Here is a 26,351-nt window from a genome sequence, read left to right on the forward strand (position 1 = left end):
CAAAAAAGTAAGTGCATTGCTGAGACTTCCAGGCCAGCTAAGGCTCTGCTGTGAGCGTCTGTCTCAGATAAACAGCTTCAAGACAAAGAGGCTGTGGAGGAACCTCATCTGTAGATGCTTGCCCAGCATGTGGGAATCGTCAGGTCCCATCCTTAGCTGTGTGCGTGTTTGTGATAGGTATGCTAGTGACCACACACAAAAGCTCCCAGACAGTACAACCAGATCCACTTTTATTAGGAACAAATACAATCTCAATCAGTACAAGTAGGCTTCAAGAGTTGATATTAATGGAAATCATCCAAATTACACTTGGGTCACAAATAATTACCCCACATAAAAAGGGAAAAAAAAAATCTCATTCAGGGAAGGGAAAGGTTTCCTGCAATGGTTTTCATGGCAGTGGGTAGGTAGTCTTGCACTTTGACTGGTCATATCTGTCAGTCTCTGGGAAGAGCAATGTAGACTAAACGATGGTCTCAGGAACATATATAGTTCTTTGGGAGTCTGTATGAATACCTCTGCTGAGGATCCCCAAATACTTGGTTTTTAAAAAAAGCTCTAATCACCTCAGAACTGCCCTTGAAGTAGTAGGTCAGTATTAATAACCCTTTTTTGTCAGCACTCTCCCAGAGTGTCCTCCTGAGCTGATGCTATGGACACTTAATTCACACTGTTGAGATGTGAGACTGTCAGATACTTAGCCCAGGAGTTTCTTGGGTTGATTAAAGGCTTTATCTCTGGGGTGGGTTTGTTACAAGAGAAAGGATAACATAGCAATTCAGTGGCTAAGAGGCACCTTGGCTGGAGCCACCAGCAGATGGTGGCTTTGCTAACCTTTCACACCACCTCACTGGAGCTACAGTTTCAGAGACTACACCCAGAGATTAGCAGCCCCAGTGCCAACTGCCGTCTATAACATGTTTGACAATGATAACGAGGACGACAATACAATCGAATACACTCGAATTACTTCCCACCAAATTTGATCACTTACTAAAAAAAAAAAAATTCCAAAATGTAGCCTGTAAAAGATTTCTGCAAACCAATGTACTGATGACTCTCCAGCCAGCCTCTTGACTATTCCCACTCGATCTAAGGGGTCTCCGGGCTAAGGGAAGGAGTGAGACTGAGCTCACAGGCACTACAGATTAGGAAAGAGATAAGGCACCCAAAGCTATTAGTACATTCATCTGGAAACTGTTATAAATCCTTCTTTGAGAGGATCTGAAAGATGTCCTTTACTTAAAGACACCAGGACCTCAATGTAGCCTTGCTTTGGAACATGGCCTGAATCAGATCTGGGGAATAAGATCAGAAGAGAAAGAAAGAAAGCTGATTTTATTGTTCATCTTATAAATCAGGCATCTATGACCTAGAAAAGTAAAACCATCTCAAAGGCATTTCCAGAGGGCTATAGGTCAGTAGATCTACAGTGATTTTTCTATGAGATTTTCTACTTCAACAAAACAGCTCAGAGCGCGTGTTCAATTAACATAGGGGGGAAAAAAGGCTCTGATTCTACAAGTGAACTGAGTGTTTGGCACCTTACACAGCCAGTTCTAAAAACCAGGCCTCTGGATTGGGCTATAGGGACAAGAGATGGTTGATGGTTCTAAAATACTGATGTGATGTTTTCTTCTAGACTTTCCTATAGCACTGTTGGCCCTGGACTGTGTGACAGAGTGTTAGGTATCAGGTCTCACCTTAGATATCAGGTCTCAGTCACTTTTCATCACACACTGGCTTCAGGAAGCAGACCCTCTTCCTGAAGTGAGGTCCATTAGCACTTGCCCATGTCTCTGGTGTTTTAACAGATAAAATGGGGAACTTCTTCCTTTCAGCAGCACTGTACCACTACCTGCCTGCATGGATCAGCCAAAGCCACATTACCTTGCAAAGCGCACAGGGAGAAGTGCATATGCTGTCTACTCCGACACACACCGAGACAGATCAACAACCAACCCTCGCATTCAGTGGTTAACTCACTGAGACAAAACAGCACTTAGCTGAGCTGTTAACTCACAAACCAGAGAGACTTTCTGAACCGAGATGTTGCTAGAGGGTCTACCAAGCTTTCCTGAAATCACTGTGACAGAGGCACATGAGTTGGAGGTAGGGAGGATCTGGAAGCCACAGAAAGGTGGCACCTGGCTCTGCTTCCTGAAGCTACACAGCTCTTCCACACCCACGGATACTGGGGGAGGAACAGGCCTGGACAGCAGCAAGTCCTGGGTGCTCTTGATACACTCAGGCAACTAGCTGCATGTCCGGAGAAAGAAAAAAAGGCCAAAGAAAGAAATGTCAGAAGAAATCAGGTGGGTAAGAGCTTCCTAGGCAGCACTAGGCAGGCTGGGTGGCCACAAAGCAAAGAAGGCATGGAAGGTTCAAAACCATGGGAAGCCAAGTTTCTACACAATCCAAGGAGGAAACTAAAGCAATGGATGGAGCCAACACCATGCGGATCCCTGGCAGATGTTCCCCAAGGGCTTCATCTGGAAATGCACCTCTTAGCAGCTACTTACAGACACTGCCCCTCAACCTCACTAGTTCCTGCCCAGCCACGAAAGAAACTGGCAACCCAGGCAACACCTCGGGTCCTTCGATTATTTTCTAAGTGAAATAGTTTCATGTTCCAAGTGAAGATTTTGCTTATATTTTCATAGTTTCACACCATATCTGTCCCCGACAAATGTCAGCTGTTTAGTTATCAGTTCTAGGCACATTGAACACGAAGACTTTTTCCATGAAAAAATCTTCAGTTACCAAAAGCTAAAACCCTCCCCTAGCACAGACCCTGCATTAACCCCCTTCACTCTGAAAATGATTTAATTATTCAAATCTCACTAATCTCTGGGGTTCAGAGGATGGACAGAAAGGAGGCATGCCAAGCAGAGAGGCCTGGGGTCTTTGGTAAGTAGGCTGTTAGATATGGCTACCTCTCTCTCTCTCTCTCTCTCTCTCTCTCTCTCTCTCTCTTCCATCTTTACTTACAAATCATACCACGCATGCTAACTTTTCTCTCGAGACAATCTACTTGCTCTGTATCAAATGAAGATAATTTCTCCATCCCATCTAGCACAACCTGCAGTGAACTTCATCAGCGGGGACTTGCTCTATCCCTAGTTTGAGGCAGCAGTCTTGAAGCTAGGAACAAGGAGGGATGTATTCAGGAGGAAGGATCAGTATTTCAGAAAACAGAAAGGTGGCCTGGGCTTTGGAGGGTGGACAGACACAGGCCAGTGGTTGGTCAACTATTTGCCTGAAGGTGGTGATGACAGAGAAGAAACAAAGCTGGACACCATGCAAACAAACAGGGACTGAGCACCATGCTCACCCTAGCATCAAAACAGCATGTTCCTTGGCTTTGATCCTCTCTGTATAGAATGTTCAAATTTATTGTTATTATTTAAAGCTGTTGTGCAAAATTGTATATGCATTTATCATGTGTGCTTAGAAATATATAATGTCTTGTGGCATGGTTAATCCTAGCTAAATAAAATATTTATTACCTCAAAACGTGATCAAAGCTTTCTCATTTTATAAGAATACTGTACCGGAATAGGTTAAATGCATCATTAACACCCCGATAGCAATATCCAGTTGTTAGTTAATCAACAGAATATTAAATCTCTGCCAGAAAACGTTTGAAACAGGAACTCAGAAGCCCAAAGCTCAGCTACTCTTGTGACTCCCGTCTCCAGTTCTCTTAATCCTGGCTAAGACAGTAGCCTTAGAAACTTTCTTCCGGTCGTAAGCCAGGCCCAGGGCAGCCATGCAGTCGATGAAGAACGTGGTGAAGTTGATGTGCCAGCGGTACTCACTGGCAGAGTAGTCGAAGGGGAAGGTGTGGTGGTAGTTGTGGAAGCCCTCGCCTGCAACAGAAGCAAGGAGAGCAGTCAGGGGGCTCAGTGATTGCTGCTTCCCTTTTGCACAGCTCTTAGCTGTTGTGTACCTTAGACCTTGAAGAATCATGATGTTGGGGTGAATAGATGAACCCCCATCTTGCATTCTAAAGCAAATAGATGCCCTAGAGGCATCTTAGGACACCAGTGACAGGGTCTGCTCACACATGTGTGTCTGGAAGCCTTGGTCAGAGGAAGTTTCTATTGTAAGGGGATGGGAGAGAAACTGGGTCTTTAATTTCTAGGGTCTGAATGGAAGTGTACTGTATTCAGGAGGAGGCAAAGGGAGGTCTCTGTCACCCACCCACGGCTGGCTCGCAGCAGGGCTGCTGACTCTGAGTTTGACCCTGGGGTTCTGGAGGTGCTGGAAAAACAGAATCACTTTGATATTCTCTCTAACATCAAAGATTTTGGCCATTCCTAAAAATAACATTTTGATAGAGGGAAAACAAAAACAAAAGCGCTGGCCTGGGGAGGACTTCTGTAGAAGGTTTACTAGCTCTTGGCAGGGCTCTGCTTTCTAAGTGGACCCCAACACTAACAATACTGAACCCAAACGATCGATCCAATGCCCTCTTCTGGCCCCCTCACGCACTGCACACATGTGGTGCACAGACAAACATGCAGGCAAAATATCCCAACACTAAATAAAACACAGCGCATAAAAATACAATTTCAAGAAAACAATTTTCTTTTAAAAATTGCTAGTTTTTACACACTTTCGAAAGGACGTTCTGAGTGAGCCCAACCCTATGTCCCTGTCTTGACATTTAACATAAAAACAGGCACTATGGTGACGAGGAGAAAAGGAGAGTGGAGATCAATGGGGAGCAACTGGAGCAGCAAGAGATAGCCCAGAAATGCTCCAGGGAGTGACCAGAGACCCAGAGCATGTGACCCGAGGGAAGTAATACAAGAAGAAGATGAGAGTGATAGGAAGCAGCCGGCAGAGAACCAACAGGTTTGCGATGGTGAATAACAGCAGGACAAAGGACGATATTGGCAGCCACTTGGAACTGATGGTCACAAGGAAGGCTCACTGTACAGCAACACAGGACACACATGACCCAGTTCAGATTACTCTATTTCCATGAACCTATCAGATTTGGATAGCGTAGGGTCTATTTCAGAATCGTTCCAAAGTAGCAGCATACAAATTGGTAACAGGTGCCAGAGAAGGGTTGAAATCATAGAATCCAGATAGAAAAAGGGTACGGGGAAGAGCTTTAAATAGAGTTAAAAGCGCTAGCAGAGTGACTGGCATGTTCGATGAGCAAAGAAAGGGGTCTCCGGGCTGTCAGCAGATGAGCAATAGATGTCATCTCTGATCCTCACAGGGAAAGCCTAAGAGAGAGAGGACTGTATGCAGGAACAGACACAGAAGGGACAGATGAAACCCTGCTCCTTCCGTGATGCTGGGGAGGAGGGATCCTCGGCATGGAACGGAAGAGAAAATGAGCAAGAGGAGAGAGAGATGATGGAGGGAGAAAAGAGCCAGCCGGTCCTGCCGTTGACATCACCACAAGGCAGTGCCTGGCCCACACGTGTAAAAGAACAGTGTACAGTGGTGTGTAGAGATAAATATGACAAGTGTAGCAACCTGAAGGTTACTAACTAAATTATGCTCTTACAGGTAACACAGCAAGGTTATGTGTGAACCACTAGGCTGGTGACGGTGATGTACTTAATGCACATCCTAGGCTACGCAGAACTACAGACCTGCCAGGGGACTCAGAGGCTCATTATAGGCAGCATTTAGACATTGTTTTACAACCTATAAGCCTTCTTCCCCTTTCCTTTTTACATTAAGAGCTGTTGCTTACCAGACACTCGTAAGGCCTCCAATATACTCTCCCCAACCCCCAGTTTTATGGTGGAAAAACCGAACTACACAGAACTCACAAAACAGGTCCTCCTGGTTCCTCTGGTTCCTAAACAAACAACACAACCGGAAGGCCCCTAGATACGGTCCTGTCGGGGACTAGTGACTTACCCACGGCACCCAGGGAAACCAGGATATTCTCCCGGGATTGAATGTTCTTGTCGTAGGGGCGATATCCATAGAGATGCGCGGCACTGTTCACCAGCCAGGTGGCGTTGAGCACCAGAGTGTATCGCAAGAAGGTGCTAACGAACAGGCTGTTTACAAAAGTCTCGCCCCAGCAGTACCAGGGCACCAGCGTGGGCAGGATGAAGCACATCAGCAGGAGGCCGGGCTTGTAGTACCTACATGGAGAGATCACACAGAGTCTGGATAGAGGACTCTCAAACCTACACGAACTGTCCCCCCCTAATTAGGCAGCGTTGTATCATTTTTACGTCAAGGGATGGGACAGACTATCAGCCAGAGGAAAGGTGATAACAAAATCTTAAGCATGGTGTTCTCTTTCTTTGGATGGGATACACAAATGTGCCAATATTCTTCTAGGATCCCACTGGGTATAGTTTGTCTCCTGTCACTTCTATTCCTGACTACAAAGCCATTACTTTTTTTCATAGGAACATAAGGTCCTGCTCGTCAAACCAGTTGGGAATCAAATCACAACCTCACTTGCCAATTCTGCTTCCTGGGCTGTTCTCCATCAGCCTTTGAGCTCCTTCTTGCCCGTTGAGGTTTTTGGCAGAGTAAGGCAAGTGTCATGCCTTCACTTCCCATCACCCTGTGGGTCTCTGTTCTGCTCACCCCCCACCCCCCACCCCCGCCCAGAAGACACATCAAATGTCCTTGATCTTCTGCAGGTTTCTGTCACTCTAGCAGCCCTGTCCCATTCTTCAATCCCTATAAACCAGGCCGAGGACATCCCTCAGCAGTTGTATCACTGAGACTCCCTTGGCGTCGTTCCTGTCCATCTGCTCACTACTTCCCTAGCTGAAGCCTCCTGCTGGTCTAACCTGTGACTCTGGCTGTTATCTCCCTAGCTCCATCACTACTTTCACCTATCTTGAAAGCCGTGTCCCACGGCTGCCAGAGAATGTTTGCTTGAGTTAGTCCCCTGAAACTGACTGAATCAATACTGACTCTGTCTGTCCTGGCAGCCTGGCTCCTGTCACACGGTACATCTCACAGAGAAGGACTATGCCAGAAAGGAGCATGTCTTGACATTCCATTGCAGTCCCTGCCCACCACACTGCCAGAGCCTCTGTGTTGGTTGGATCCTGACGCTACTGCACTAGTTACATTGTGCATCCACCGAGCTGTATCTCCTCCTCCTTAATCATGGTAAGCAGGCACCATCCTGCTTTATGTGGAGCTAATTAAGGCTCATTCCTTCAACCCCAAATACCCTGAAAATTCCTTGAAGGTAAACCGCTCAGCCATGAGTACCAGACTAGGACCAATGTTATAGTTATTGGTTTTAGCAGGATGGCTCAGGCAGAAACATTATGCCTTGGGAACCTATGGGATGTTGAATTGGAGACTTTAGTGATTTCAAGCTTATCGATCCAGTAAATCACCTTAATTATTATTTTATACATCCTAAGAGAAAATGTGGAATCCCTAAACCCCAGGTGCCCTGGGTTCCACCCCCACCCCATCCCTTACCTCCTCTGGAACATCACCAGCTTCTCGGCTTTCAGGTCAGACATGTCCAGTTTTCCGCCCTTCTCTTTGACAGCCGGGTGTTTGCGCACAAGCAGCCAACCCACGTGAGAGAAGAAGAAGCCACGGCGGGAATTGTGAGGGTCGGCGTGTGTTTCTGAGAACTTGTGGTGGGCGCGGTGATCTCGGGCCCATTCGTACACGTCATTCTGGAAGCACAGGAAAGAGGAACCCAGTATTGAGAAGAGAGGCTCTCCTGAGGTAATCCAGTGCCTAAGAGAACTCTAAGCCCCTAGGGCTGTAGCTCCAAAGGAGACCTTGGGGGCTGCTCTTTTGTACCTTTGTCCCTGGAGCTTATTTGGCAAAGTCTCAGAGCACACTGAAGGTTGTGTGTGAGGAGGCGGGGAGGAAAGTCACAGCTCTCACAAAGAACGCTGCAGTTCTTGAAGAAAGGAATGTGGGAACCTGGGGGCAGAGATCCTAAGGCAGGTGGACCCCAGGGAGTCCGGGGAAAGATGCAGGGAGTCCCACCCAGATGCTTTCACAGGTGACAGCCCACCCAACCTAATTTTAAGCCAGCACGTAATTAATGAGCATGAGCCCATTTCCATGGGACCTCTGAGCTCCTCCGGGGCATACGGGAAACTCTTTTGACATATTGTCAATAAATGGGAATAATTTGGATCCTGATTTTTCTCTTGTATGAAGAGAAAGCCTTCGAAAGTCATCCAGTGCCCAACAACTAAAAATTCCCCCAACTCTCCTCATTTAACTATAAGTCAACTTTCATACCTGACCTAGCTAACCCAGCAGTCTCTGCAAGAACATGGGTCACCAGGCCAACCTTTCAGAGTCAGTTAAGTGGTGGGTAACAGGGTTTCTCTGTGTAGCCCTGGCTGTCCTGGAACTCACTTTAATCCCAAGTGCTGGGATTAAAGGCATGCGCCACCACGCCCGACTAAAGCGCACCTTTAATCCCAGTACTGTGAAGGCAGAGGCCAGCCTGATCTACATAGTGAGTTCCAGGCCAGCCATGGCTACTCAGTGAGATCTTATGTCAGAGAATAAAAATAAGTGTGATAATGATAATACCCACCAATATGTCTATGAGGACTTAATGTGTTAACTTATGACAAGTGCCCAGCACAGCCAATAGAATTCCCAATTACGTGACATATCACTGTTAGTCCCATTGTGGTGACATTCCATGATGGTCACAGGAAAGTATGAGTTGACTCTCCAGTAAGAGCTCAGGAACCCAGGGTCAGTGCATGGATCCTGCAGCAGGGCCCTTTAGGCAAACACACTGTGAGATACGATATCGGTCCTGAACCTGTTTTACTTGAGATGAGTCCAGGACACCAAAAAAAGGCAGTCAGTGGTGGTCCTTATAATTCCTCCCTAGATGCTGATCCCCCACGGCTCACTCAGATCATCCTGGGGATGGAGACACAGCCACAGCACTCGCTTCTTACCTGGAACGCCATGGTGTTGGCAATGATAAGGAAGATCCGCAGGGGCAGCCGTGCCTTGTAAGTTCTGTGGCTCCAGAGGCGATGAGCCCCGGCTGTGATGCCCAGAGCGCTGGTCATGTAGTAGAAAATCCCTGCAAGACAAGACAGTGGGAGACTCACCAACAGGCAAATTTCAGTAGTGGAAGTTGCCAAGGCGCCTTCCCTGATGCCAGTGTTCTTTGGTTTTGGGGTGAGGGTCTGTTTTTCACGGAACCATAAGAATCCCTTAGTCTCTCGGGCTTAGTAGCTTTTGCCCCTCAAATGGGCAGAGCTGCCAACTCTTCCAGCAGAGCCCAGGGCCACAAATGGGAGCCTTGTGAAAAACAGCAGATGCATCAATCTGAACATGAAGCAGTTAGGGAAACCCTGAGTTGTAGGGGGCATTGGAGGGATGCAGGGGACACAGTCACATTTAAATATGACAGAAGGGACTGTGGTCCACGTCAGCCCTGAAGCGTCCTGCTTACAGTGCTCTAAGTGACCTTAGGATTCTTAGGCTGGGGAGATGGCTCAGCAGTTAAGAGCACTGACAGCTCTGCCAGAGGTCGTGAGCTCAATTCCCAGCAACCACAGGGTGACTCGCAACCATCTGTAATGGGATCTGATGCCCTTTTCTGGTGTGTCTGAAGACGACGACAGTTTCTCCATATACATAAAATAAATAAATAATTTTTACAAAAGATTCTCATATACTTGCTACATATTTTAAACAGGGTACCATGAATACTGTATTTAACCCTGGAACTTTGAACAGCAGAGAAAATCTGAGTTCAAGGCCAGCCTGGTCTACAGAGTTCCAGAACACTCAGGGACACACAGAGAAACCCTGTCTCAAAAACAAACAAACAAAACCAAACCACCCACAAACCCCTTCTACTTTCCAGTAGAGGAAGTATATCCCAGAAAGGTTAGGTCTGAACAGGGCTACACAATTAGCAAACTAGGAACCCAGTGCCACAACATTTTCCTGACTCATCATCTTCTAGGCATGCAGGCTTAGAGGACATAATTTCTTTTTTTGTTTGTTTGGGTTTTTTGTTTGTTTGTTTGTTTGTTTTGAGACAGGGTTTCTCTGTGTAGCCCTGGCTGTCCTGGAACTCACTCTGTAGACCAGGCTGGCCTCAAACTCAGAAATCCACCTGCCTCTGCCTTCCAAGTGCTGGGATTAAAGGCGTGCGCCACCACCCGCCTGGCTAGGATACTAATTTCTTCTTCTAATATCTTGAATGGGTAAAGAGGTCCTTTGCATCCCCAGCTCTTCTCTGGCCAGCACTCACAGGCTGGGACAGAGGCTCTGGTAGACACTGCTTTCATGACTAAGAAGCAACAACAACAACAACAATAGATCCTCAGAAGCCATCGACTTTTGTTGCAGTCAAGAGGTACACACTGCATAATGTCTATGTCCTGTAGCGGAGACAGAAACCTTCTAAGCAGCTTCCTGTGCACCCCCATTTTCCTCTTCCAGAGTCCTTGTGAGCCAGAGTCAGTGTCTGTCATCCAAAGTAAATTCTAGCCACATTCTCTCAGAGATGATGTCTGCTACCCACGGTCATATGGCAATCTGATTGTCTTATGTACCGGATCTGACCACACTGTACCAGAGCTCCTCAGAAAACCACTAGCAATCAATGGGAGAAAAGAGAAGGTTTGGGGCAACATAGAAGTCCTCAACTTTACACCAAGGAAGTATACATGTTGGGTTCATGCTGTAGATGACCCAGGCACAATCTAGACCACATATGTCAACAGGGGAATTGGGACAAGGACACAGGCACACTGGGATATTCTACCCAAACCTCATCACACCCCATCCCTTGAACTATCACGTCCACCTGTTGGTAAAGGAACATCTGAAGAGTTATTGTAAGCAGTGGGCTAGATCCGTGGTGGCCTTTAATTCCAGTACTTGGGAGGCAGAGGCAGTCAGATCTCTGTGAGTTGAAGGTCAGCCTGGTGTACAGCGAGGCACTGTCTCAAAAAAAAGGGGGTGGGGGGTAGACGGGAGAAGTGGGCTGGAGACTCTTTGAGTCTTGAGCGTTATCAGAGATCTCTTCAGAACTGGGTTCTTTTGCCGAGTTAATAAAGAGAATAAAGGGGCTCTGGAAATAGCTTTCTCAAGATAAAGGCCGGGAAGCGGGGTAGCTAGCCTAAGAACAGAACCGCGCTAACCCCCAACAAAGCACTGCTGCTCTACTTGTGACGTGGAAAAACAGCGGATCCTCTCAGATCTAGGTCATCTGGACAACTTCTAAGAGGACACTCCCAGGACCAAATTTAACTACTTAGAAGACCTATGAGGCCCAGGGCAGAAGAGTTAATACCTGGCTAACTATCCCTCTCCCAACCTTATGCTCTGAGAGAGCTGCCACAAAATACCCACAGCTATTACTGTTCCAGAGAAACCTGCCATGTCTTAAGGAGAGGGGACCTCTCTGAGAGACCCCCTGCTTCTCCTTCCCAACTCAGGTTTCTTAGACGAAACCACATGTAAAGCTCAAATGTATCCCAGAGGTGGCCCACACCCAGTGAATCCCCGGGGAGCTGAATTAGAGGCAGGGCTGCTGAAAGTCCATTCTCTGCCAAGGAGGGGTCACCAGGGCAAGAGGACTGGACTTCCGAACGCTTTGGGTCCTTCGCACTTCATGGTCTCAGGGGACACAGCAAGAGCAGGCTAGATGTGGGAATGGAACCAGAACCTTATTTCATTCTTTTAACATGCTGCTGATTCGCAGGTGCTGCACCCTGGAGAATGACCTGGCGCAGAACACCCACCTGGAGACTGGGTGCTGTAGAAACCTGCATCGTCTTTCCCCAAGGCAAACCAGCTTGGTCTAGTCAAGAGTTTGGAGTCAGAATAGTTGTGTGGAAATAACTGCCTTTTGTCCCTTTCTTTTCAAGGACTGCTCTGGTACAGTGTCCTCGGGGTCTGTTCCCTGCCCTGGCTGAAGAGTAGTCCACAATTGTCCCTGACTAGCACGGGATTTCCCATGCCTCTCAGGTAGGGCTGGGTTCTCTTGGGTCAGGTGGGGCCAGGATGCACAGCTTAAGCAAGCGTCTCATACAGAAAAGCTTGTTCAGAGAGAGTTGCTTCTCTGCCTCAGGTAGACCCCTCCCAGTCTCCTGCACAGGGACTCAGTATTCATGTTAAGTCCCACAAGGAACCAGAAAAAAAGGCTGGGGAAATCTGAACAGAGCAGCCACTGCCTTGGGTCAGAGGGTACCTTATTAGAGAGCAAAGAGAAATCTGAGGCACTGGCCCAAGACAAGGGGCGCTGCTCACCGAAGAGGCAGGTGTAGAGCTTGCAGGAGGGAACCAGTATGATCCCGTACAGGCCTCCCAAGTGCAGCAGGACCATGAGAATGATGTTCCTCCAGACGTACTCCAGCTTGGGCGGGGGTCCCTCCTCATCCTGATAGGTGGGGTCGTGAATATCTTCTTTCATTTCAGGACGGATGTCTTCTTCCAGGTGGAGGGGCACCGTCTTCACCTTCTCTCGTTCATTTCCGGAGGGAGGTGCAGTGATGGTGGTGGTGGTCGTGTAAGAACTGGAGATCTGCAAAGAAAAAATTCAGTCGGGGGAGGCCGATCTGTGGGGCTCTCTCTCTCTGTCTCTCTCTGTGTGTTGTGTGTGTGAGAGAGAGAGAGAGAGAGAAATAGGAAAGAAGAATGAAACATTTATAGCCTCAGTAACACACAAAGGGATCCCCGTGTAAGTTATACAAGTATCGGTAGGACGGGCTTTTCTTTAAAGCAGCGGTTCTTAACCTGTGTCTCACGCTCAGCCCCTTTGGGGGTCAAATGTCCCTTTCAGAGGGGCAGCCCAAGACCATCGGAAAACAGATATTTACATTACGATTCAAAACAGTACCAAAATTAAAGTTATGAAGTAGCAACGAAATCATTTTATGGTTGGGGGGGAGGGGGTCACCACAACATGAAAAACTGTAGTAAATAAAGGATCGCAGCATCTTGAAAATTGAGAACCGCTGCTTTAAAGCTAAAGGCACGAAAGTTGGGACTCATCTGCCCAAATTACAATCTACACCTCTCAACCAACCGGTCACGTCAGAATTCGAGAAAGCCCAGTAGTCCGGAGAACTCTCAACTTTCTCCTCCCGGGACCAGTCACCTAGCTGCGTGGCCAGTGCAAGGAGCGAGGGCCGCTTCTGGAAGCTCACCTCTTGGAGCATGTGGGCCGGCATGATGATAGTCAGTTGCTCGCCTCACTTTCCCAGTGCTGAGATCGAGCGTGGACTTCGGTTCCGGAGCCCGTTGGTGTAGGCGAGTGGCGGAACTGCGCTTGGAAACCTGCCCTCCTGACTCTCGGGATGGGTGTTCAGCCCGGTCTGGCTGTGCACAGATCTCCCTGGGCTGGGATTTTAAAGGGTAGAGCAGGCGATGGGATGACCGTGTTCAGTATTTCCTCAGCCCCCTTTTATCGGCTGCCAGCAAAGGGTAAAGAGCGCAGAGATAGCTAGCCAAGGAAGCCAGGCGTGGAGGTGAGGGAGGGAGGGAGGGAGGGAGGGAGGAAGGGAGGGAGGGAGGGAGGGAGGGAGAGAGAGAGGGCGGGACCAAGAACGGGAAAGAAAGCCAAGTAGATTCCAGAGTAGACCTTGGAGGCGCCGGGATGCTGAAGGCATCAACAGGGCGCGCTGCTCCAACCCCCTGCCTGGGGATAAATGCTAATGTGCCTCCTGTGAAGCCCGTCTTGTCATTGGCCAAAGAGAATTTGGTGCCACCTTGTCCTGCCTTTTCCATTGGCTAGGCGCAATCTGCTGTTCCCTCTGCCTCTAGCTTCTCGCTCTCTCCTCCCCTCTTTTTCTCCTTATCCTCTTTGCTGTGGGCTGATGGGTGACTTTTCTTTAAGAGCAGGATAACGTGATTCCAAGTAGGAATTGTGTGCAAGCCTAGGACTTTGGTCTGGCGCTTAGCAAATGGTTCACTGGGGAAATCGCATCGAAAGAAGTGAGGAAGACACTGGCTACCGCCACTCACAACTCGGTCTAACTTCACATCTACCCCCACTTCCAGGCACCAGCAAAGAGAAACCCCGGGAGACTGGGATATGAGGGTGCGCCCAGGGCTCTGACCCGGGAAAACAATAGTGTATCCCTTCAGCCAGCATCCGGTTGCTGCTGCGTTCTTGACAGCACACGCTGAGTTACAACTGCACTCACTCATTGGGCTCCGTCTGCCGGGGACCGCCTCTGCTGGGAGCCAGAGCCCAATCCTAGCTGCTTCTCCTCAAACGGGACGGGACGTTTGAGAGCTCCTTAGATCCTCACGTTGAGATTCCAAGAAAAGGGACTAAGGAATCAAAGGGCCTGAGTGTGCGGTGCGAATAGCAAACAGGCACTTTGCGATCCCTAAGAAGTCTCAAGAATTTCCTTTTTGTTGAACCCACACTGACCCTGAGCAGTAGGTATTCCTTGGTACTTACTGTTATTGGTTTCTTTTTAGACAAGGTCTCTGAAGCTCTGACTGTCCTGGAACTCACAGTGTAGACCAAACTGGCCTCAAGCTTCATAGATCTGTGTCTGCCTTTGAGCTGGGTCCAGCTCCTCGGTCTTTTTAAAAAGGAAGTGAAATTTAAAAGAGTTGAGGTTACCTGTGGTCACGCTTAGCCAGTGTATGGTGGAGCTAGGAATTGAGTATCAGATGAGTGGCTCAAAGGTAAAGGCAGGCCTGGCATGGTGGCGCATGCCTTTAATCCCAGCACTCAGGAGGCAGAGGCAGGCGGATTTCTGAGTTCAAGGCCAGCCTGGTCTACAAGGTGAGTTCCAGGACAGCCAGGGCTACACAAAGAAACTCTGTCTCAAAAAGCCAAATGCAGCCTGGTCTACATAGTGAGTTCTTTTCTTTTTTTCCTCTTCTCGCTTTTCTTCTGCCTGCCTGCCTGCCTGCCTGTCTGTCTGTCTGTCTGATATCAATGGCTTTGCAGCCTACTCTACATAGTTCCTTTCTTTCTTCTGAAAAAAAAATTTAAGATACGGTTTCTCTATGTAGCTCTCACTATGTTGGAATTTGCTTTGTAGTCCAGGCTGGGCTTCAAACTCAGAGGTGTGCCTGTCTCTGCCTCTCAAGTGCTGGCATAAAGGTTTGTGCCACTAAGCCCAATTTACAAAGCAAATTGTAGATCATTCAGGGTTACATAGACCTGTTTGACAATAGCAGCAGCCAGGTTCTCCTGGGAATTTCCCCTATTCCCTCATTCTGCTCTTATCCCCTAGATCTGGGGATATTACCTGGACTAAACTGTAACACACGTTTGCCAGAAAAGACAAGGGCAGACCCAAGACAGCATGCAGTATAGGAGTCCACTACCTCTCTCCAAAATCAAGCTGCTATGCTAGTGAGAAAGCTTTGGGGCCCCAGAAAACGTTGGGTAAGAGAGAGTTGATTTCAGTGTCTCTAACTGGAGTGGAGACATAGTAGGGACCGGGTTTGTCTGTAATCTTATATGACTGTAACATGGCACCCACTGTAGACTTCAGGAGCTTCCAACCGAGCACACACTAAGACTGCATAATAGGAAAGAAAACTGTGGAAAAACACACGAGTTGGTATCAGGAATTATTAGGACAGTGACTAGCTAGAACGCCTAAATAAATACGATTTGCTTATAGTATATATTTTAAATGTTTATTTTTATTTTTAATTATATGTCTCTATGGGTGGGTTACATGTGCCCAGAGGTATGAGAATCCCTGGAGCTGCAATAACTGGTGGTTGTGAGCTGTTTGACATGTGTGCTGAGAACTGATCTCTGGTCCCCTGCCAGAGCAATGAAGGACATTTAACTACTGAGCTGTCTCTCTCTCTCTTTTTTTTTTTTTTACAATATAACTTACAACTCTCAGCACATGCCTATAATCCCAGCACTCAGGGGGCAAAAGCAGATAAATCTCTGAGTTCCAGGCAAGCCAGAGCTACCTACATAGTGAGGTCCTTTCTCTAAATAAATCAAATTTTAGCATTGTAATTCAGCACATGTTTTAGTGCAGATGAAGGGAAAGCAGAAGGTAAGTTAGAGATGAGGACGGGCATTAGAGCTTTCCTCTGGGTACCAACGGAGTCTTTAAATTCTAAGAGATTGAAAAGAGAGCAAGGAAAAAGTAAAAGTCAGGTCCCACTTAGCCATTTTAAGTAAACACACAGACCTTAGCAAGAATCCATAGAAACGGAGGCCGCTCGTAGAACTGGAGGGCACTCATAGAAACGGAGGCCGCTCACTCAGTCCCTCTCAAGCACGCTGGGCCCATTATTCCGACAAGATTGTACATATTGAGGGCAGGTCCGGGAAAGCAGGTTCACGCTTGGAAAGCCCCTGGATCGTGGCCATCTCTCTGCGTGCCTTTATCCCACAAAGCACCTGGCCAGCTGACTCTTCTGACCTAGAGGGGCACGGTGAAGATGTGTTCCATTGTCCCTCACTGGCAGACACTCTTTAAAAACTGTCACTACTATTGAAAAGGACTGATTGGCACCTAATCTAGAGTGTGTGATGTGTTTGTGTCACCGATCCCATCCTCTTTCATTAACGTAAAAAAACCTGAAGGCCCTCATGGACGGAGGAAGAATGGCCTTCGGCTGATCATGTGAGACAGTTTCCATTCTGTTTCTCTAACTAGGAAACTGTTTCCCTTTCGAGCAGAGGTCACCTCCCGTCGGAGGCTCTAGGTAATAACAGAGCAGAGTTGTCATTTTGACTTGGATTTTGTATTAATTTCATTATAAGAGAGCAAATTTTCCCAACAATTATGAAAGGAAAAAGTATTAGCCTCTTTAAAGGGTTTGTACAGATTGATGAAAACTCAGAATGATTAAAAATGAAAGTACTGAATAGGAACCCTTGATAGAATTATAGATAATCTACAAATAAATAACTAAGATTTGACTTTATTAGCTGTTAAAAAGGCAACAGTGAATATAGTTTGTTACTATTAAAGACCTTATAATATTCTATGTTGGGGAAAATAAGCCAGATTTTCTGTTTTGTTTTATTGTATGTATGTATGTATGTATGTATGTATGTATGTATGTATCTATCTATCTATCTATCTATCTATCTATCTATCTATCTATCTATCTATCTAATGTATCTTGTTTTTGCTATGTAGACCAGGCTGGCCTTAAACTCACAGAAATCTGCTTGCCTCTGCCTCCTGAGTGTTGGGACTAAAGGTGTGTGCCACTGTACCTCTTTAAAGATTTATTTTTATTTTTAATTGTGGTGTGTGTGTGTGTGTGTGTGTGTGTGTGTGTGTGTGTGTGTGTGAGAGAGAGAGAGAGAGAGAGAGAGAGAGAGAGAGAGAGAGAGAGAGAGGCTCACCAGTGGAACCAGAAGACAACCTGTAGGAGTTGGTTCTCTCCTTCAACTATGTGGGGCCTGGGACTCGAACTCATGCCACTAGGTTTAGCAGAAAATGTCATTACACACTGAGCCTTCTTGCCAGCCAAAGGTTTGGTTTTTGAGACAGGGTCTCACTATGTATCCCTGGCCAGCCTGGAACTTATTATTAGACGAGACTATACTCAAACTCACAGCTCTGCTGGCCTCTGCCTCCCAAGTTTCTGAGTACTGGGCTTAAAGGTGTGGGCTGCCATGTGCAGCTGACATCGAAGTTTCTTTTCGTGGGCTGGAGAGATGGCTTAGTAGTTAAGAGTGCCACACTCTCCCAAGACACCTGGGTTTGATTCCCAGCACCCACATGGCAGCTTTAACTGCCGGGTAATATTGGTAACTCCAGTTCCAGGGGATCCAGTGCCCTCTCTAGACACATATGCAGGCAAAATATCTATATATACAAAAGGAAAAAAAAAACTATTTCCAGGGAGATGCATGCAGACAGTTTTCAGGCAGGTGGTCGGGCCCTCTGATAATGGCAACCACTCACAGCAGGGGTGCAGGGATATGGTAGAGATTCAGTCCACAGAACAAACAAAATTCTTATCCATTTACAAACATCACAGGAGATCTTAGAGGGCCCTGAGCTTAGCATATTACTGAAGGTATGGATACGGATAGGGTATGAGGCCATACTTGTTTTTTTTTTTAAGGGTTTATTTATTTTCATTTTATCTGTACGAGTGTTTTGACTACATGTATATCTCTGTAACGTGTGTATGCAGTGTGACCTTCAAGGTCAGAAGAAATCACCAGATCCCTACAACTGGAGTTGGAGATTCCTGTGAGCCTCTGTGTGAGTGCTGAGAACCAAACCCAGGGCTTCCACGTGAGCAGCCAGTGCTTTTTTTTTTTTTTTTTTGGTTTTTCGAGACAGGGTTTCTCTGTATAGCTCCTGTCCTGGAACTCACTTTGTAGACCAGGCTGGCCTCGAACTCAGAAATCCTCCTGCCTCTGCCTCCCGAGTGCTGGGATTAAAGGCGTGCGCCACCATGCCCGCCCGGCTTTTGCAGCCAGTGCTCTTAACCACTGAGCCATTTCTCCAGCCTCAAGGTCATACTTTAAGAAGCCAATGCGGGAAGGGTGCTGGAGAGATGGCTCAGTAAGAGCACTGACTGCTCTTCCAGAGGACCTGGGTTCAATTCGTAGCACCCCACATGGCAGCTCACAACTGTCTGTAACTCCAGTTCCAGGGGATCCAACACCCTTACACAGACGCATACGCAGACAAAACACCAATGCATGGGAAGGGAGGAAGGAAGGAAGGAAGGAAGGAAGGAAGGAAGGAGGGAGGGAGGGAGGGAGGGAGGGAGGGAGGGAGGGAGGGAGGAAAGAAAGAGAGAGAGAGAAAGAAAGAAAGAAAGAAAGAAAGAAAGAAAGAAAGAAAGGAAGGAAGAAAGAAAGAAAAGAAGGAAAGAAGGAAAGAAGAGTTAATTGTGTACCAGGCATGGTGGTTCATGCCTTTAGTCCCTGCACTCAGGGGGCAGAGTTTGAGGCCAGCCTGGTCTGCGATCTACATAGTGAGACCCTGTAAAAGCTAATTCTACCGTTCCTACCTACCCCAGGGCTGTCTGAGTTAGGTACTAGAGAGGATGTAAAGAGTGATTGATCCCCTCTCCCAGGCAGCTTCCTTAATCTAATACCCACCATGGAATACCATTTGGAAGTGAAAATGAAAAGGGAAGTAGATGCTGTAATGTAAAGGAAGATAGAAATAGAATGCCAAGTGAAAGCAGCCAGCTGCCAAAGACGGTGCATCGCGTGACCTATTAATGCAAAACATCCCGTGTAACTAAACCTCTCTTTATTATTACTGTTGTAAATTTTTTTGTTTGTTTTTGTTTTTGTTTTTCGAGACAGGGTTTCTCTGTGTAGCCCTGGCTGTCCTAGAACTCACTCTGTAGACCAGGCTGGCCTTGAACCCAGAAATCTGCCTGCCTCTGCCTCCCGAGTGCTGGGATTAAAGGCATGCGCCACCACACCCGGCTGTAAATTTTTAATTACATTTACCTAATTGGTTTTTTTTCTTTCTTTTTTAAAAAAAGATGTATCTATTTATTTATTATATACACATACATAAAGTCATATGTATATACTCATATACTTATATGCATACAGGTACACTCTCTACAGACACACTAGGAGAGGGTGTCAGATCCTATGACAGATGGTTGTGAGCCACCATGTGGTTGCTGGGAATTGAACTCAGGACCTCTCGGAGAGCAGTCAGTGCTCCTAACCCGTGAGCCATCTTTCTAGCCTGCCTACTCATTTTCTTATATATTTATTTACTTGTATGTGTGCATGTGTGTGTGTGTGTGTGTGTGTCACGTGGAGGCTAGAGGACACTCCAGGGAGTCAGTTTGTCTCTTCTACCACATAGATCCGGGGGAATTGAACTCAGGTGGTCAGGTTTGGCAACAAATATCTTGACCCATTGAGTCACATCATGGGCCCTGTTATCATGACTTTTTAAAAAGCCTTTTATTTTATTTTATTTTATTTTATTTTTGAGACAGGTTCTCATGCATCCCTGGCTGGCTGTGAACTCCCAATACAGCCAAGGAAGACTTCAAACTTCTGGTTCCCTTGCATCCATCTCCTAAGCGCTGGGGATTTTAGGTTGGGCCATCATCCCTGGCTTGTGCTGTGCTGAGGATCAAACTGAGGACTTGGTGCCTGTTGGGCAAGGGCTCTCTCAACTGAGCCCCAGTCTCCATCTCTATTATTCTTTTGTTTATTTGTTCGTTTGTTTTAGAGAGTCTCACACTTGCCCGGAACTCACTATTGTAGCCCAGGCTGAACTTGATCTCATGGCAATCTCCTGCCTCAGCTTCTCCAGCACTTAGACATGATCAGACACCCTCAGGCTCAGAATAAGGACATGTAGAGAGACAGAAAGTCAAACAGTGGGTTAGAGGGAGGTGGAGGAGGGTGGCAGATGACGAAGGAATGCGGGGTATCATTGAGGGGTGCTGACAACATTTGAAGATTGACTGTCGTGATTGACTTTGTGAATGCACTAGATGCCGTTAAAGCTGTGCGCTTTAGGTGGATAGAGTCATGCCATGTAGAAAGTGTGTCTTTAAAATACTTCCTTTCAGTCGCTGACACTCCAGCCGCTGCAGATGCTGAGCTAGCATCAGTTTGTTCAACAAACAAGCACACTGAGATTCGTTAGGCAACCGGCTCCACGGATCTCTCCATCCACACTGAGCATGGCCTCATGATAATGGGATGATAGGTCAGAGCTGGAGAAGTGCCGTGACCATCCCGGACCTCACAAGTTTTCTCCTGGCAGAGGGCACCGTGGGGAAGGAGAGGTAGACGCCAGCTCCGCTCCTGTCAGTCCTGGGCATTCCCTGGGCATTTGTACTCCAGAAGAAGGAGTACAGATCTCTGGGGATATGGTCCAAGCTACATCCCGGGACGCTGATGTGTGGGAGAGATGGTAAGAAGGCTTCACCTCCTTCTGCCCGGGGAACAGGCAGGAGGCTTCTGGGGGAGATGGTACCGAATGCTCCAGGTGGGGGACCCTCAGCAAAGTCCCATTTGGAGCTCAGCTTGGGTGTCACAGACTTCAGTGTAGAGACATAGGTTAAGCCAGCCTGGGAGAAAGCAGGAAGACTTTACGGAGGACACAGCAGTATGACATCCTAAGGAGTTAGACAGAAGAGAAACAGGCAATAGTTCAAAGCCCAGCCCAGGAAAAGGGACTTGAGTGGAACATTCCACTAAGGAATACCGTTGGCACAGGCTCTAGGCTAGAGTGTCTGGCCTTTAACTGTGAGGCACTAGGTATGAAGAGGCCGGTGAACATGTATGAGCCCACGGTCACCAGTCATGTGTCTGTCCATGTGGCACAAGAGCTGTCCCCAGCATCTCTCTGCTTCTCTCCCACTCAGCACAGAACTGGAGTATATGCAGTGTGTGTGTGTGTGTGTGTGTGTGTGCGCGTGCCCATGCACACATGCATGCATGGATATGTATGTGTATGTCGGTATGTAGATATGTTTGCAGTGTAGGTATGGGGCCATAGGAACGACCTCACCAATGTCTGGGCTCTGGTCCAGCTCTGTAGGGCAGGCTGGGTGTGATTGGAACAAGTGATATCTCAGGAGCAGAGTGTGATCAAGGGCTGACAGCCTGTGAAGCCAAGACCTGGGGACGAAGGTCTCAGGATAGGGTCACTGGAAGGGCTTTCTGTGGTGGTCTGACCTTCTCTTGCCAGGCTCCAGGTGCTCCCTCCCTCCTGTGCAGACCTGCGGGAGCAGCCTGTGCTGTGTGTGAGCCTTCTGTGTGTGGACAGTCACAGAGGGCAAGCTGACAGGTTCTGGACTGCCATTGACGAATTAACACATGAGAAGAAGCATCCTTCACATCTTTCTTGCCCTGTCTTAGTTTTGGGGACTACAAGGAGACACAAGAGGGGCTTGTGCTCCTCTGCCTTTATGACGAGAGACAGGCAATCCCGTTGATTTTTTTTGGTAGTCGAGAGTGGAGGAGATGATGGCCATTCTGTACCCTGAACCAGCCCCTCCCTTCCCTACTTAGGTTCAAGACGCAGATCCTAGCCTTTGCCACCCTCCTTCCACCTGGTGGACTCTTGCCACCTTCACCCTCTTTCCCTCCCCCTACTTCGATACAAGGTGCCTTCCCTGTTGTCATGTAACCTCTGCTTCCACAGGAGCGTAGACAGTCAGCCCACTGTCCCTGCCCATCTTGCCTCACCCTGCAGTAACCTCCCTGGACTGATGTCACCCTTGGTCCGCACTGACACAGCACTGAACAGCCCACAGCAGGGCTGTGAAGTCCAGAGGGCAGCTGGCCATGACCTAACCCCAGCTTCCCCTGAGCATTTCTCAGCCAGGAGTCTGTGATTCTCCCATGCCATCCTTCGGTGCCAAGATAACTCCCTGGGGCCCGAGTGTTGACTGAGCTTCCTCTGTGCCCAGCAGAAATCCAATGCTCCACTCTGTGAGGAGCAACTAAACAAAGCTCCCTGGCACCTTGGGGAGGTCACAGATTTCTAGGAGACATGGGACAAAGCACAAAAGCCAACTACACAGGCCAGTCCCTGATGATACAGACGCAAACAGCCTGTCAAGTGGGGTAACCGTTTAGGGAAGGAGAGGCCTTCTAGACAGAGAAACCCCTAAAATTGGGCAGGGTGAGCAAACAGGCTCGAGGAGGATGGAGCAGCATTTTAATGTTGTGTACTATGATCTTAGCTCTGTGACTCTGTGACAACCACCTGGGTGCTACCTTTGTTCTTTAATCCTCAGAAAAGTTGCTAAGGTTGGGGATCCTGTGGCAGAAAGGTACCAGAATCTAAGTCTGATAATGCATGCAGGGACTTTGCACGTTTTTCTTGCTACATGGTTCTTCCAGCCACAGAACAGATCTGCTAAGTACAGTTGAAAGGAATTACCAGTCCCCCCCCCCCCCCGCTTCTCTTGCTTCTCCCACCACCCAGTGTCCTATGGACACACTCCAAACAGACCCCTTTGTCCTGACCCCTAAGTAAGGGACAGTCTGAAAAGTCTAGAAAATGTCTTCTCCTCTGCTTTCCAATCCCTTTTGCCTCCCTGCCCAAGATGGGAAAGGGAAAACCCAACCAGGTCCACAGCTTTGCCTTTGGAACCCAAGGCACAAGTGAATGTAACTGTGGTGCGTTTCCAGGCCTTTCGTGCTGTTCCCTGCTAGGGTCTGGCTGGATTCCCTTTCAAAGACCAGGATTATTTTCCTCTTTCTTCCCAAAGGGGCTCTGGATTGGCCATGTTGTTGGCCTCAGACAGGCTCTTGCAGTCTCTGTCTTCTGTTAAAACAGTGGAAGGTTTGGAGTTTAAGGGGGACCACTGAGGCAAACTTCTTTTGGGTAAGAGATTCATTAGAAGAGTATTAAGGCCACAGGCAGACAGACAGACAGACAGACAGCATGGTGGAGGCTCCCAGGTGAGTTCAGTCCCCAAGGTAAACAGACAGTATGTCAAGGGGCTTTGATGAGAGAGAGAGAGAGAGAAACCAGGCCCTTGCAGCAGAAAGTTTCCAATCATGTGGTTAGTGAGTAGCCCACAGCTCTCCGAAGCCAGGCTGTCAAGTTCCTGGGTGTTAGGAGGCAAGGAGGGGAATTCCTTTGGAGCAACGTGTGCTGCTAAGGATGCAGAGAGAAAAGGTCGCATTTACTAAAGGTGTACCCATCATACAGGTGGGGATGCGCCATTTTCTGAACCCCTCTGGTGTCTGGGAGTCCGGCAGCCTGGGATCTGTAAACTTCCTTGGGAAAATGGGTATAATAGGTGCTTGGGGAATGCCTGTTAGTGGATTAGAGAGCCACAGGTGGGCTCTCCATGGGGGTGGGGGTCAAGAGCTCAGCCTCACCACAATGCTTCCAACCTTACAGAACACCTATAGAAACTCAGAGGGGGTTTGCGATCTGTTGGTTCCCAGGACAATCCCAGCAGCCCTGCATTCTCTTCCCTAACACTCTCTTCACAAACCTTTTTTCCACAGTCAGGTAGGTGCCAGCATATTCTTCCTGTTGCCCTATAATAACCTTGCCCTCTGGGCCACCTGGCAAAGCGATGGCTGCCTGTCATCTACTTGGTCTTGCTCGTGGCAGTGACCTCATTGTTGACTCTGCTACCGGGTAGAGTGATCCGAGAAACTGGTTGTCCAAAAATGGTGTGAGACCTGATGCTGGCCAAGCCACCTGTTGCCAAGTCAGGCTGGTGTCTGGGCCTGGGTCAGGGGTGCTGAGGCTGGCAGGCATCCACAGTTAAGGACTCTAAGCAAGAAGGCATCAACGATGTAGGAAGAGCCAGAGTGGACTTGGTGAGAATGTCTGGGTGTCCAGCGTCAGGGTCCCATTCAGGGAGGGGTGCGGAGATTATGCTCTGATTGCTGGGAAGGTATTGGCAGAAGGCAGGGTGGTCAGCACAGAAAGTGGGGGGTAAGGAGTGGCGTCTCCCTTCAGAGGTCGGAAGCAGGTGGTCACTCCCAAGAGCGGAGCCTGCCAGTTTTCCAAAGGAGGCCGCAAGGAGAAGGCCTGTATCACGGAGCTCCAATTACAGGGAGAGCCACTGACCAGCAATGTGTACCTGAGGCCACACTCCCCTTCATAGCTCCTGACCCAGAAACAGAGAGGCCAATCAGAAAGCAAGCCTAGTCCTGGCGGATACAGGACACCTCTGGTGGCCGATTTTGACTCGCTAAAAGTTTTACAAATTCCCACCTTTTTAGGCCACACCACAGTAATTCACCAACTCCCTACTCCCATCTCCCTCGCTCAGGGATAGAAGTGAGCATCTGAGCCACTGACTCCTGTGAGCTCAGCCCCACCTCTTCTCCAGAAGGCTTGCAAGGTAGTGTAGTTTCTGCCCGCTTCTCAGAGGACCCAACTCCACCCAGAGGGCTACCAGACACCTCGAGTGACCAATCCCTGGGGGTTAGGATCTGTTGGCAGAGCCAGACAACAGCTTTCAGCTACCCAGAGGGAAGGGGATGGGGGGGAGAATTGGTGCCAGTTTAGGACCCCTTTGGAGGAGAGCCATAGTGGGAACAGAGGTAGGTCCTAGGGACCTGCTGCCACCTGGTGGCCATACCGGGAAAAGCATCATTAAGGTCTTCTGTGTGAATTAAGCAGATGTTTTTCCTTTTTATCACAGTCCTGATACTGAAGATTAATTCCATGGCGAGTAATCTCTCTGAACCCCAGTTTCTTCTGACCACGAACACTGACCCCATGATATTCTATGAATTCGAGAGGTGGGCCTGAGAGACAGCTCGGCATGTAAGGTGTTTGCTGCACAAATATGAGGCCCTGGGTTTGGAGCCTCAGTGGAGTTGGGGATAGGGTGTGTGTGTGTGGGGGGGGAGAGTTGTGAGGCTCCTGGGGCACACCAGTTGTTCTAGTTCGCTTTCTATTGCCGTGATAAAGGCCATGGCCAGAAGCAACGTGGAGAGAAGAGGGCTTATTTGGCTTACACTGGTCACAGTTGATCATTGACGGAAGGAGCGAAAGCAAAGGCTGTGGGGGAAGCTTGGCTACTGGCTTGTTCCCCGTGGTGCACTCAGCCCTGATTATCACACAACGCAGGACCACTCGCTCAGAGGTGGCGCCATATCCAGTGGACTGGGCTTTCTCACACCAATCATTAAGCAAGAAGACAGCCCACAGACCTGCCCAGAAGCAATCCGATGGAGGTAATTTCCCAACCGATGATCCTCTTCCCAGGTGACTCTTGCTTGTGTTGGGTTGACAAATACAGACAAAACAACCAAGACACTGGCCAACCAGTTTAGCTGAAAGGTGAGCACCAAGTTCAGGGACAGGCTCTGTCTCAAGGAGAAAGTGTAGCCGTAGTGACAGCCTGTGCCAACTTCTGACTTTCACGGCCATCCCGTCCACACATACACACTCTTGTGTACAACACACACACACACACTCACTTGTATCCAACACACACTCATTTGTATCTAGCACACACCCACCCACTTGTATCCAACACACAAATACAGATACTTGTATATAACACATACATGGACACACATTTGAATAACACACACACACACAGATTATATGAGAGTTAACTGAGATAATATATTATCACATGCTTGGCCTCTGGGTGCTAAGTGCATGACAGGCATGCTTGCTTTGTTTGTTGTCTCTTTTCTTTTCTTTTCTTTTCTTTTCTTTTCTTTTCTTTTCTTTTCTTTTCTTTTCTTTTCTCTCTCTCTCTCTCTCTCTCTCTCTCTCTCTCTCTCTCTCTCTTCCTTTCTTTCTTCCCACTTACAAAGCTCACCTCAGTGCCATTTCCCTCCAGCTCCATTCCCATTCCTGTGAATCTCTGGGAGCTGCTGTCCCTCTCACTCTGGCTCTTGTCACACTCAGCACACATCCTACCACAGTCCTCCCCCTCCAGCTGGAACCTGCAGAGAGGAAGCCATGAGGAAGCCATTCATAGGATGTCCCCACTGTCTG

At 48.1% G+C, this 26,351-nt stretch overlaps 1 protein-coding gene across 1 annotated transcript; it reads right to left on the reverse strand.

Moving 5' to 3' along the window:
• Positions 1-203: 203 nt before the first annotated feature.
• Positions 204-13,463, reverse strand: Scd1 (stearoyl-Coenzyme A desaturase 1). The gene is made up of 6 exons (NM_009127.4): positions 13,140-13,463; positions 12,241-12,514; positions 8,919-9,049; positions 7,447-7,652; positions 5,896-6,128; positions 204-3,872 (listed from the first exon to the last, which is right to left on the reverse strand). Exons 1-6 carry the CDS (start codon positions 13,161-13,163, stop codon positions 3,673-3,675), a joined length of 1,068 nt encoding a protein of 355 aa, NP_033153.2. The 5' UTR covers positions 13,164-13,463; the 3' UTR covers positions 204-3,672.
• Positions 13,464-26,351: the final 12,888 nt, after the last annotated feature.

This window comes from Mus musculus, chromosome 19, assembly GCF_000001635.26.
Source record: "Mus musculus strain C57BL/6J chromosome 19, GRCm38.p6 C57BL/6J".
Taxonomy (NCBI): domain Eukaryota; kingdom Metazoa; phylum Chordata; class Mammalia; order Rodentia; family Muridae; genus Mus; species Mus musculus.